We start from the raw sequence: 13,373 nt of genomic DNA, 5'->3' as shown, positions 1-13,373 counted from the left end.
TACAAAGCCTCAGGATGCACTTTCCTATCCCATCTCAGAGAAATTTAATAATTCTCTTAAGAAAACGGGTTCTCAAAAGCTGCCTTAAGGCACTGATGTGTGAAATACGTCTAATTATGGATTTTTTCCCCCCTGTCGAACAAGTGAATATTCCTCTTTTTTGATTACCTATATGGATGGAAATGTGTGTTAGTGTGGACAACAAAAATCAGGGATGCTTTTATTCTGTATGATTTTCAAAATAAGAGTTGTTGACTGTTGTTTTTCTGTGCCCATATTTATATGGGCCAAAAGCCAGAGCTATCATTATGTCAATATAGTACAAAAGTAAGAGGAAATGAAAAACAACAGGCATTGATTTCTCTGTTTACCATCAGCAGACTTCATGTCCGCCGTCTCTAGACAATTTGCCAAGTTCCTTAGTGGGTTACTCATGAGTACCAATCAGATATCTCCTCACAGCCAATGAGGACACAGAATGGTAGATGGCTGGGTGTGTTGTGTTGGAGTTTGAACTTTGGACCAGAAAAAGAAGAGCTGAGAGATACTGTGGAGACTCTTTCAGAACAAAGAGAGAGCCACTTCACAAGAAAGCAAATTGGATATTTTGGCTGGATCTTGGACTTCCTTGGTGATCCAGGTGAAGAAGAAACCATGGAGTCCTTCCCCGAACAGGTAAACAAAAAAATATCCTTTTAATAGTAATAGCGTCAAATTCTGGTTACTGGGGGAAATATACGGACTAAAGTTCTGGGTTTGGAGAGCATTAAAAGCCTTTGCTATCTCTTCGATGTGCCTAAAAGTGTTTAAAATGCATTCAGGAGTGAAAATGAGAAAATAATGGACAAAAAATGGTCCAAACCAGAGGTTGATATCAGGACAGATTAGGGAGACATATTGTACGGCACAGTGTGTTTAGGAAGAGTCATGGTGAAGCAATCAGCTGTTAGAAACCTTCAGATTTTTGTTGCCTCTGCCTCTAAAAGCATGACAGAAACAGTATTGTAGTGTGATGAAATGCCATGATCTCATTTCAGGGCTGTGATGGCATTGAACTGCTCGACTGGCTGTTTAATCAAAACGATGGAATTCTCCGCCATGAAGAAACAGGACGCCATGGCAACCATCACACCTGGCCAATCCAGGAGCAAAATGTGTGTGAGACTGTTCGGATAGGTAACATTGCTCAGATTAGCCGTTAGCTATGAACATACAGTGTGTACTTTCATCCTGACATGCTCTGTAGGTCTTATATGTTACTCCTTCCTGCAGATGCTGCAACCGGCTGAACAGACAGACGATGACTTCCTGAACGCTCTCTTGAGCGGAAGCGAGTCAGTTTCAGACTCCCCTCTCTGGTCGCCTTCTCCAAGTGACAGTGGGATTAGCGAAGACCCCCCATCGGACCACATGGACAGCCCTCAACGCCCTGAGAGCCCCCCTGAGGAAGTGCAGTATTTCAGTATGAGGCCACAAACCAAGGCAGACCTGCAGGCCGACGTCTCTGTTGACCTCAGTGAGTCCAAAATTAACACAAAGCACATCCATTATGATAAGATGATTGCCAGTTCTCTCTTAATACTTGCTCTGATAGCATCATCATCTCATTCTGATTACACTTATTAATAGAATATTCAGACATGGGTGTGGGCAGAAAATGATAAATCAAATTTCTGCAAATGAATCCCTGCTGCTGAATCACAGATAAGGACAGAAATGACTGATCATCTTGGACAAGAGCAAGTTCATTCCAGTCCACTGTCCTAGGATTTATTGTACTTATCCCAGTCTTAAACACCAGAATGCCTCATTAATCTGTGTTTGCAAAGTGTTGATGGGTATTTTTGTCTCTGTGCGTGCAGATGGTTGGGGGCTCACCTTCCCATCGGGCAGAACAAGAATCACACAGTATCCCTCTGATGTACAAAGACCGCAGCTGTCCTCTGGGTTCCCTCTCACTGTCAAGGATCTGCTTTTGTCTGGCACACCAGAGCCTGTGAGTTCATCAGTACCTTGTTATTTTTGTGGATTTGACAGAAGTGTATGCGCCTGTTGTGTGAGATCGTGTTTGCATGCCTGTGTGAGTGTGTGTCGTTGGGGAAAACAAATCAGGCAGAGTTGATTTGGGGGCAGCTTATGCAAAAACTGTTATTTAGGGTCAATGGTTAGGGTTATTGTAAAGGTAAAGCAAGGAAATCTAGGTTATAGTCAAAGTTAAGCAAGGACTCAAGTTTTAAAGACTTAAACATCAGTCTGTGTTGAGCCCTGATAGTAGCTCCAGTAAACCTCTCTATTTATAATTATATTACTGTGAAAACACATGTTGATGACTTCACTTTATGATAGCTGGGATCAACTAACACAAATCCACGGGTCCCCCGCAGCTCACCTTAATTGGGCCCTTGTATTTTTTTATATTCGACGGTATGAATAAGTCAGCTCCTCCTCCCTGGCCAACCCGGTGCAAGGGAGAGAGCTACAGCACTGCTCACAGAAAATGACTAAGAGGTGATAAAAAAGAATCGGCTGATCATCTAGTCTGACAGTAACCAAGTAACCAGTGAATAGTGCAGTACAGTAGAATTCAGTGTTTTAACTACCCAATGCTGTCTCCTAAAAGCATTATAACATGCGATAGCTGTGCAAGGATCCACTGGTCTACGTGGATCATCACTGCGCTCTTTATCATAAACTCTAAATTTATCAAAGCTACCTCCATTGGAATCTTCATTGTGAATAAGTTGTTAATTGCATATAAGCTATTGAGAAACCATTTTGCGCAACATTTAAATGAATATAGATAATAAATAATGAATAATAAATTATAACATTTCAGAGACTAATTTTCACCTTGGACACAGGACTTATGCGCATTGTGCACAATAGGTTTACCAGAGATTATTGTAACACACACTGTTAAAAAGAAGATGACTCATGCGTTTCAAATGATGGTTTTATCTCATATTTGTCCTCCTGTTAAGTGCATAATGTACGCTCTCTCTCTCTCTCTCTCAATCTAGGCTTATCAAAAGTCATTAAAGTCAATTGACTGAACTCTTATTTATAGGAAAGCTTTTAACAACAATAAAAAATATATATTTCTTTATTCCTGCCATCAATAATGAGGAGCACCAATGTCCGCTAAGCACGAAGCAATAAAGTTGCACAAGAAAAAACAGAATGATGACAGCGCGTCAAAGTGGCCAGTTTCAGTGGCCAGTGATTTTCTATGTGTCTGTGATCATGACATGGGTTTGACAGTGGCACCTGCCTGCTGGTTAGCTAAACTTGCTGCCGCATCTGCGCCTGTGGGGTTTGAGCCATCAGGATTTCCACTTTCATTCACTGAAAATAACCCTCAAAACTTCTCTCATTGCTTCAAAAGTCCCTCCTCCTTTCCTTAGCTTCCAGATAATTCCAGTCGTTTGGGCGTGCTGCTGTATCAACTAACTTTGTAAACAAACTATCCGTATGTGTCAGCAAACCGGGCTGTCATTGGCTCATGAGAGTTGAGGCGGGGCTTGTATAAAGCTGGAGGTGCTGATTGATTGACACGTCTGTCGCTACTCAGGAGGTGCTTACAGGAGGCAGACTGTACCAAGCGGGGAGAGCTGTAATTGGTTGCTCTGTATAATTCCAGATGCACTTCATGCCCATATCACTGCGCTACAGTGGGAAAAAATCCGGGCATGCAAGCGGTGCATATATCCCCTCTCCTAAAAACTGTCAGGCAAGGGCAGGGGAAAATAACCCCACCCCATACTACAACGATATAAAGTCACTGAGCCAACTATATCAGTACAGTCTGCTGTTAGCTGATGCTGTGTTATTGTTCACTGTGAGGTAAATTTCCCTAATCTATTAGCCACAGTGGCACACTTGTCATTAAAAGTATCATAATGGAGAGATTTGTGCCAGAAAAAAGTAAATTTAATCCCTAACTTCTGCCTCTGCTCTGGCACAGAGCCAGCTGAACTCAAGGCAGAGTATACCATAAGGTCAAGGGAGAAGGCTAATTGAGTGCTTGTCTAGTTTTTACTTGAACCAGATGCAGCAGGAATAAACATCTTACCTGCTGAAGGCGTGTTTTACTCCATATTTCACTTGTCTTTCGTTCTGGATAATTAAAAGCAGCAGGCTGTGACTCTCTCTCTATAAGCAGCCACAGTTCAATCCCTCATGTCTGTTAGCATCACAATGCTGAAGTTTAGTTAAGTATCCGATGATAGACACATTCTACTCCTGTCACAATAAAAGCCTCCAATGTTAGTAATTATTGAAGACTTTTATTTTGAAGAGCAAAATCAGGAAATGAAACTTTTTAGCACTAAAGCCTCTGTCTGTCGTGACATAAATGTGATTGTTTATCTGGCACAGAGAGCTGACAGGTCTAGTAGAGCAGACTCATCAGTCTTCCATTCAGGTTGTTGGGGGGGGGGGGGTTAAATCTGAGAGGATCTTATTTCTTGTAAGTGGGTGTGGCTTGGACAGATTCAACCAACACTCCCACACGATTAAAGAGCAGATTTTACTGTTTCATTTTATGATTTTGAAGCTCAACTTTAGAAACTTAGAGCTGTTTTCATTAATGAAATCTTTTATCACTTTATGGGGACTTTAAATGTTCTATTCTCTAAAGCCTGCCATGTACAGAAAGATTTTTAAAATCTTGACTGATTTTTCCAGTGTGAGAAACCTCAGATGTGAAGCCAAAATTCCCACACAGCAAAATAATCTGTGTTCAACTCCCATAGTGTTGGATTTAACACTACGGGAAAATGTTCTGTTCAAACGGACATCAAATTCAACAAGTGGGAACCCACTAACTCAGTGGATAACTTCACTCATGGTGCAACAGCACCTAACATAAAAAAAACAACTACATTCCAACTGAAACATGAGCAAGGGAATCCAGACAGTGCTTTAGCTGAATGATTTGCCCATGCACTCAGAGCTGACCCCTGCTGAGCCCTGCTGACATTGGACAACAAATGGGGTTAACTATTTCTGGACCCCTGGTCAATTTCACACATACAAAATATGAACATTAGCACTCACTTTCACACATATAGGAAATTTAGAGTTGCCTGTTAACTTAACCTCCATGTGTCAGGATCAACGAAGGAGCCAGGAACTCTGAGAAAGAAAAGAAAACAGGAGAGGCACAAGAGTAACATGTAAACTCCACAGAGAAGGCAACCACTTCAACTTTCCTGCAGAAAATGTTCCTAAAAGGGGAGACCGTCTCCTGAATACTCAAGCAGGATCATGTGTCTGCACATCTGAATCTCGAGGGCACTCAGTGCTGATCCCAATTTTGCAGTCCAGCTTAATAATATGAAGTAGAGAGTGTCAGAATGCAGCTTCTCCTACCATAATTGCTTTGAGGTTGCCATGAAATGAGAGTGATGGAGGTGGCCTGATACTCTGCACTCATTTAATATCTACTTGTGAGGCTCCAGGAAAAGAGATGGGTGGCAGAAAAGGAGGAGGGTGGAGATGAATGGGAGCAGGGAGAAAGTGTAATCAAACAGCATTTAATATGTTTCTTATATTAGTATTCGTATCTCACCAACAGACCCCGCAGCAGTCCACTCAGGAGCTGGTTCTCAATGAAGATGAGAAGAAGCTGTTAGCAAAAGAAGGGGTGACCCTTCCCAGCCAGCTACCTCTAACAAAGGTAACATGTAATCGATACCAAAGCAGCTATCTGCTCCAAGAGTTGGAGCTTAGAATTAAACAATTTCTTCCTCTGACCATCAGTATGAAGAAAGGATTCTAAAGAAAATCCGCAGGAAGATCCGCAATAAGCAGTCTGCCCAGGAGAGCAGGAAGAAGAAGAAGGAGTATATTGATGGGCTGGAAAGCAGGTAAGAAATAAAAATATGAGAATAATGAAAGTTGTGACTTGTTAGTGAGTTTTTATTAATATATTCCACCATTTACTCTGGAGGCAGTTTCAAGGAATTGACCTGGCTTTATTTTTATACATACCCATTTCTAAAAAAGTTGGTTTATTGTGTAAAATCCAGATAAAAACAGAATACAGTGATTTGCAAATCATTTCTCAACTTTTATTCAAATAAATACAGCACTAAGACAAGATATGAAATCTTCAAATTGATAAACTTTTCTGTTATTTTAATATATATACATGGATTTAGTATTGATGCCTTAAACGTGGACCAATAAAGGTGGGACAGGAGTCTGTGTGCATCACCTTCTCTTCTAACAATGCTCTTTAGCACTGCAGGGTATCCAATGTCATATTTTGCACTAAATACTTCCTCATACATTTTCAATTGAAGACTCAGTTGTGCAAAATGTGGCTTGGTATTGTCTTTGCGGAATAAGCATCGACAGCCCTGAAAAAGTTATTATCTGAATGAAAGCAAAACCTGTATGTGCATCTCAGTTTGAATGGTGCCTTTACAGATGTGCAAGTTACCCATGGCATGGGCACTAGTAAACCCCAACACTATGCCAGCTTTTGAACTTTATGTTAAAGACGATCTGGATGGTCTTCTTCCTCTTAAGCCTGGAGGATTTGATGGCAACTATTTCCCAAAAATTGAAATGTATTCCTGTCAGACCACTGCACACTTTTCTGCTTTAGGTCAGTCCATATCAGATAAGCTCTGACCAAGAAAAGTCATCCATGCCCCTAGATGTTTTTGATTTAAGGCTTTCATTTTGCATGCTAAAATCTTAATGTGCATCCGTAGTTGCAGTGGTGTACATCTGAAGCAAACACAAGATACTCGTGCACTACAGAAAGGGTAAGGGCTCAGCAAAGAAGGCCCTAAACCCAGTTAAATCCTTACTTTTTCCTCCAAAAGTCAACCGTGCTAACTGATGGGCAGCAAGAAGTCAACACTTCACCAGGGTTGTCAAGTTGGAACCCCCCTTTGTCGGCATTTTGTCCAATTAGTCCCACAGCACTCCCAGAGGGCTAAACAGTGATCTCCAGCACCCCAGAACCCACCATTATTCAAGCTCTCACCGGCAACCATGCCAAGGCAGAGACTTTCTTACCTATCCAACAACATGAAAAACGGCATTGCAACCATCGTCAGACCCAGACCCTAAAGCCTGTTTCAGACTGGGAGTGTGATGCGCGTATCTCGACCGCGACACGTGTGGATTTTCAGTTTGATTGCATGTTAACAAGTCAGGGCTTTCAGACTGCCTGCATGTGCGTCCCGTCTTGCGCAGCTTGTACGCCCGGCTCAGGCACAGAGGGTTGAGAGATTCGAAGTCTCGCCTATTTTTTCCACGCACCGCGTGTGGCCGTGGACCATATTAGACAGGAAAATGATAAATGGAGAGCCATATTTACATGTGTGGCAAACATGCACATAGAATATGTTTACAGTGTGTTTCTTGATAACCCAGAGGAAGACTACAAGCTTAAATGCCCCTGTTTTATGAAGTTGTTTCCTAAAGAGCAACTATTAGTGAAGCTTTATGTCCCCACACTGGTTGAATATGTCACAGGAAAGATAAACACCTGCTTTTCTGGTTTGTGCTTTTCAAATTAAAAGCCTGGTTTTGTATTTCTGTAGAGAAACTCCATTCACTTGTACAGAATGCTTTTGTTTTGAATAGTTCCCGACAAACTTCCTCAATATGCTGAATCAATAAGCTTGTAGGAGGGTTTATTCAGGTAAAACTCGTGAAGAAGGACAGGGCTTTGAGAGCAGGAAAATGCGGCTGACACACAGCAAACTTGTGCTCTGTGTGAAAGCCGCACCAGCAGGAGCTGGAGCTGACACTCGCGGCACACGCAAGCAGCAAAACACGCTCCCAGTCTGAAACGGGCATAACACGACTCATGAAACACCTCTAAAAGACCCAGGCTGTCAAGAAGGTGGGAGAAAGCAGAGCTAGGGTGAAGCACCCTGACTGGGGCTAACACTCACCTCTGCTGGACTAGGCTCCCCCCTCTACCTACTCTATTGCACGATTCCAACTAAAACAAGACTGTTATTCCTATCATCAGCATGGCACATGAAACTGCAAAAGCTACACAAGAGTGTTATGTATGTGTGTGTCAGAGAGAGAGAGTAAGAGAGAGAGAGAGAGCAGTCCATTGCAGGCCTCCAGTTCTGATTGTGCGTATATTTCCAAAAAACTATATAATTGATAAGTTTAGATATTTAATATCTCATCTTTGTGCTGTATTCATTTGAATATTGGTTGAAAAGGGTTTGCAAACCACTGTTTTCAATTTTCATTTACATTTTACCAATATCATGTCAAAAGAGGTTGAGATATATTTATAAGGGATCTCATCTTGTTCTGCCCCCTCTGTCTGCCCCCTTGTTTATTGTGTCTACAAGGATGGCAGCCTGTAATGCACACAACCAGGAGCTGCAGAGGAAAGTGTCCCAGTTGGAGAAATGCAACATGTGAGAGGGTTTAAAACTAATATCTCCTTCTCCTTCCAACATTCTTCCTTTTCTTCTTTTCTTACCATTTTGCTTCCTCAAAAGCCTTACATTTCTTTTCCCCTTATTCCCATTCCCAGGTCACTAATGGAGCAGTTGCGCAGGCTGCAGGCTCTGGTCATGAATACATCTAACAAGCCAGCCCAGACTGGAACATGTGTACTGGTAAGGATGTCTTCTCTGTGCTGAGTAGATAAACAAATCACACTGATGCTTCAAATGACTCACCCTCTGAGAAGGCTGGAAATAAATACATGCTTGATTAGCCATCAAGAAAGGCCAAAGTAGATGTGTACACAATAGAAAGGACACCAGAAAGGACGCAAAGGCACAGGAATACAATGTCTGAACAGCCTATTATTCCCTGTGTGGAACAAGTGCAAGTGTGGAGGCAGTTTAAAATGCATTTTAGGGAGAAGCCCACATAGGAGCACAGACATAAAATGATCTTTTTTTTATCCTGAGCAGAGAAACACAAAAGTACATTCACAGCGGAGGTAACCAAACCGCAATTGAAAGTTTCAACAATGGACACAAAGGATTTCTAGGAACCTTTTTCTTTGGTTGAGCTCATCCTGTATGATTTTTTTTTCCCATCTTACCCATGCTTCCTCTAGCCAGCCCTCTTTTTTTTCTGCCTATTGTGTTTGATTTTGTTGTTTTCACTTCCACAGGTGCTCCTGCTGTCCTTCTCGCTAATCCTGTTCCCAAGCCTCAAGCCCTTCTCTGACACAAAGGTCAGCCAGGGAGACTTTAGTCCAGTCAGAAGTGAGTAACCTTCAGCACCAAACAGCTTTGTGCAGCCACCTGCCAACTAATCTAGCACCTCCTTGTCACAGCAGAGGGGCTTGTTAGAACTGCAGTCTGACCTGCAGCTAGAAAGGTCCTCACCCACAGAGCTTCACGGTCAGCTCTGCACGTCTCAGAATTTGTCGATGACTTAAAAATTTAAAGATTAGAGCTGATGCACAGAGCAGAGGACAAAGGCATGGTATTATTATCATGATTGGAAAACTATTTCTTTATAAGCACACAGTTTATTTGGTTATGTATTTATTGTGATATTTCATTATGCTGCTATGATCTTTTTAACAAAACATCAGAGACCAGCCAGACAGCCAACATAGAAAACATCTATCATAGACTATGTTGTCTCCAGTTTTTTGGCACAGATGTTTAAGGTATACTATGTTAAAGGCTCAAGTATGCTTCAACCAAAGACCTGGTTGGATGTTTGAGCAGTAAAAGAAAAAGTGTGTCCTTTCATTTTTGCAGATTCAAGAATTTTAAGTGTCTGAACTTGTGTCATCTCTGAACTTACAGCTCAGTAGTAGTTTTCCCCCAGAACATTTTCAATTACATAGATGCCATTTCCTGTATTATAGTGCATTTTAACACCGTATTAGCACCAGATAATCCAAACTGGTTCTGTGAGATATAGTTCTGGCTCATATAGATCAAAAAAGGGCCCAACATAAAAGTCATTGCAATAGTAATGTTTCATAGTATTTCTTGGTCCTAATGGTCTTCTGGAGTTTATTGTGTTTTCTTTAGCCAAGAGGGCTCTGTGATAAAACCACACAGGGAACAATACACATTTAAAATATTTATTTGACACCTCAAAAGAAACAAACTATGATGAAGCATGGACGTAAGTGCTACTCCATTGCTGCAGGTGGCAGGGATGAATCAAGTCTCAAGTCTTTGTGCCCATAAGTGGCCCATGAGGGCACTTTAACATGCATTTTGGCTCCCAAGAGGGCACTTTAGCGCACGTTTTTCAACAATTGGGGCATGACACAGCATGCCAGTATTAGTCCAGCTGATTATGATGCGAATATAAATAGTCAGAATCAGAATAAGAGTTTAATTTATAGCCACATATGTTAATACACTCAAGGGATATGACTGTGATATGGTGCAATTATTTTACACATGCAACATTATTCCTGGTGAGGATAATGTGAGGTCAATAAAAACATGAGGAAAAACACTGCACTTAGTTTACAGGATTAAACAGTTTCAGTTATGTATTAAATTGTTAGAAACACTGCAATATGGTTAAATGTCAAAGGACATGTTTTTAGAATGCTTTGTTTGTCAGGCGATAAACCCTACCCTATAAAGTCATATACCAGACCAGACCAGACTGTAGAAATGATACAGTGAGTTATGATAATACACAATATAATATAACAACGTCATGCCATAGAATAACAAAACAATACCGTGGAATATGATATGGAAAGGTGAAATGTTATACTGTACCATTTTAAATGATGCAAAACCACACCATATTATAATTATATATATCATATACAGTGCATTTAGAAAGTTCTCAGACCACTCCATTTTGTTCAATTTTATGTTGTAGCCTGATGCTACAGTAAAAAAAAACATTTTTATTCTCATTAATCGACGCTCAGAACCCCATCATGACAAATTGAAAACAGATTAAAAAATTTTTGCAAATAAATTAAAAATAAAAAAGTGAAACATCACATTGACATAAGTATTCAGACCCTTTGCAAAAACACTTGAAATTTAGCTCAGCTTCCACCCATCTCTTGATCTTTGCTGAGATGTTTCTATAACTTGATTGGAGTCCAATTGTGTTGAAATAAATTAATAGGACATGATTTGGAAAGGTACACTCCCCTCTCTTGAAGGCCTCACATGCATATCAGAGCAAAAACCAAGCCCTGAGGGTCAAAGCAACTGCCTGTAGAGTTCAGAGGTGCACAGTTGCCTTCATAATTCTCGAAGGGAAGATATTTGCCATAACCAGGACTTGTCCAATGGTCTCTCAGCCAAACTGAGAGATCAGGGAAGAGGTAACATGGTAAGAGAGGTGACCAAGAACAGACTGGGACTCTGACCGAGCTCCAGAGATCCTGTGTGGAGATGGGACAAAGGTCCAGAAAGACAACCATCTCTGCAGCCCTCCACTGATCTAGGCTAATGTCAGAATGGCTAGACTGAAGCCTCTTCTCAGTGCAAAACACACTAAAGTCTGCTTGGAGTTTGCAACAAACTCCAAATAAAAGCCAACAAAGCTTTCATGTTTTTGAACTGAGAGAGGTCTCGGTTCTGGTCACAGTCCTGAACCGCATAACTAACATGACAGCTTGGAGTCTATACCAAAATCAGGTCCAGTGTGTAAAGCAGACACCAGATGATTGAGGTCTTTAGCCTCTTTAAACTTCACTTTAATGCTTTTTGCTTTCCTTTGGTACAACAGCAATGTCCCTCTGTAATCATGTTTGGCCACTTCTTTTGAAATCGTACCAAAAATAGGTTATGACATGACCTCTAAAGTTTTGCTTGTATAAATGAGTCACACTTATTTAGTCTAATCCGACTGTTATTCCATTTGACTGCCTCATCACGTTTGTTTTCACTGATAGCGAACTGTGATGTGTGTCAACCCAGAATGACGTCAAAGTCACATTCAATGTGATCTGACCATTCAGACTGCAGTGGAATCCCAAAAGCTCAGATATATCTGATTTAGTACCACATATGAAAGTGGGCTGAATCTGAGATGTAAGGATCAGATTCAATGTGGCTTGCACTGTTTACACTGTCAGAATGAAATCTGATGTAAGTCCCATTTGAGCAAGATTTGGATCACTTTTACCTGCAGTGTGAACGTAGCCTTAATGATGTTTAATGAAATGTACTGACATAACATGAGATGAGATATTTCATGGCATTAAAGGATGTTATATGACAGCATATGTAACATTATATGACACAACATCATATGATATGACATGACAGAGTGATCCCACTAAACACCACATGATACAACGCAATAAAAAAAGGATCAACTTCTGTTTGGACCTTATTGTAACTGAACACATTCCAAAATTAAACTATCAGTCATGTCACATTTTCATAGCAGCCTTTTGTAGTTTTTTGCTGATGACATTATAAACAAACCTGTAGTCTTCTTACATTTTAATACATTACAGTTTGATATAAACATTATTTATGTGTTATATGTTGCTGCCAGATGGATAAAAATTGTAATAAACGCTTACAGAGCTGCATGTGCAGAGAAGCTTAAAGTTGTTTTTCTTTCCTCAGTTCAGTCACGGTCCCTGCAGAACCTTCAGGCCTCCCGTGTGCTGCATGTCATTGAACCCCCCGTCTCTGTCGAGGAGGAATCAGAACCAGTCCATCAGTATTTCCCAGGAGACAAGGGATTAGATGATATTACTTCACTGATGGGAAAGATGGGAGTGAATCATGACCGGTCTAAATTGGAGCCACTACCTCTGAACAGCAGTCAGGAAGAAAGGATGAGTCATTTCCATGTGGACCCAATCACTGGTCACATTGCTACTGTGACCTTGGATCCCCAGCGCTCTGCCAGGCTGCGACCACATGCTGATGATATGTAGCAGAAATCCAGAATTTCTCCCCGCATGACTTCTTTAAAGCTTTCTTTTCTCACATGGCTTCTCCAGAGATTTTTCTAAATCTGCTGTTTACACGGACAGGGAAATTAGCTTTAAATCATTCCTGTATTGAATTTAATATATATTTAGTCTTATTTGTAATACTGTTTTGTATCCAAATATGGATTTGCTCCAGGTGTACTGTGTGTCTGTTGCTCTTTTCTTTGATAACATGTGAAAACAATTATGTTTTAAACACTCAAATAGAACAATAGAGCTGTGATAAGTTTCAGTTTGTAAGAATTGTTTGTAAAATGTTGATGGATTTTGAAATCATTTTTCATTAAATGATTAACCTGATGTTTTTTAGATTTGTCAATGGAATAAACTGTCTCAAATAAAAGTTATAAAAGCCAGCCTCAGAGGTTCAAGCTTCCATGAATTAACTTATTCTCTAATATTTTTCTGAGCTTATTATTCATATTAAAACTACCATTTGACCTGATGTCTAGACAGA

General features: G+C 40.6%; 1 protein-coding gene across 1 annotated transcript; it reads left to right on the top strand.

Annotated features, from left to right (window-relative positions):
* The first annotated feature begins 543 nt into the window (after window positions 1-543).
* creb3l3a (cAMP responsive element binding protein 3-like 3a) lies at window positions 544-13,265 on the top strand. Its single transcript, XM_041791981.1, has 10 exons — window positions 544-675; window positions 1,038-1,154; window positions 1,273-1,516; window positions 1,863-1,996; window positions 5,579-5,680; window positions 5,764-5,870; window positions 8,343-8,411; window positions 8,531-8,615; window positions 9,125-9,218; window positions 12,543-13,265. Exons 1-10 carry the CDS (start codon window positions 655-657, stop codon window positions 12,857-12,859), a joined length of 1,290 nt encoding a protein of 429 aa, XP_041647915.1. The 5' UTR covers window positions 544-654; the 3' UTR covers window positions 12,860-13,265.
* Window positions 13,266-13,373: the final 108 nt, after the last annotated feature.

Source organism: Cheilinus undulatus, linkage group 7 (assembly GCF_018320785.1).
Source record: "Cheilinus undulatus linkage group 7, ASM1832078v1, whole genome shotgun sequence".
Classification (NCBI taxonomy): Eukaryota; Metazoa; Chordata; class Actinopteri; order Labriformes; family Labridae; genus Cheilinus; species Cheilinus undulatus.
This window is presented reverse-complemented; position numbering and strand designations above follow the sequence as displayed.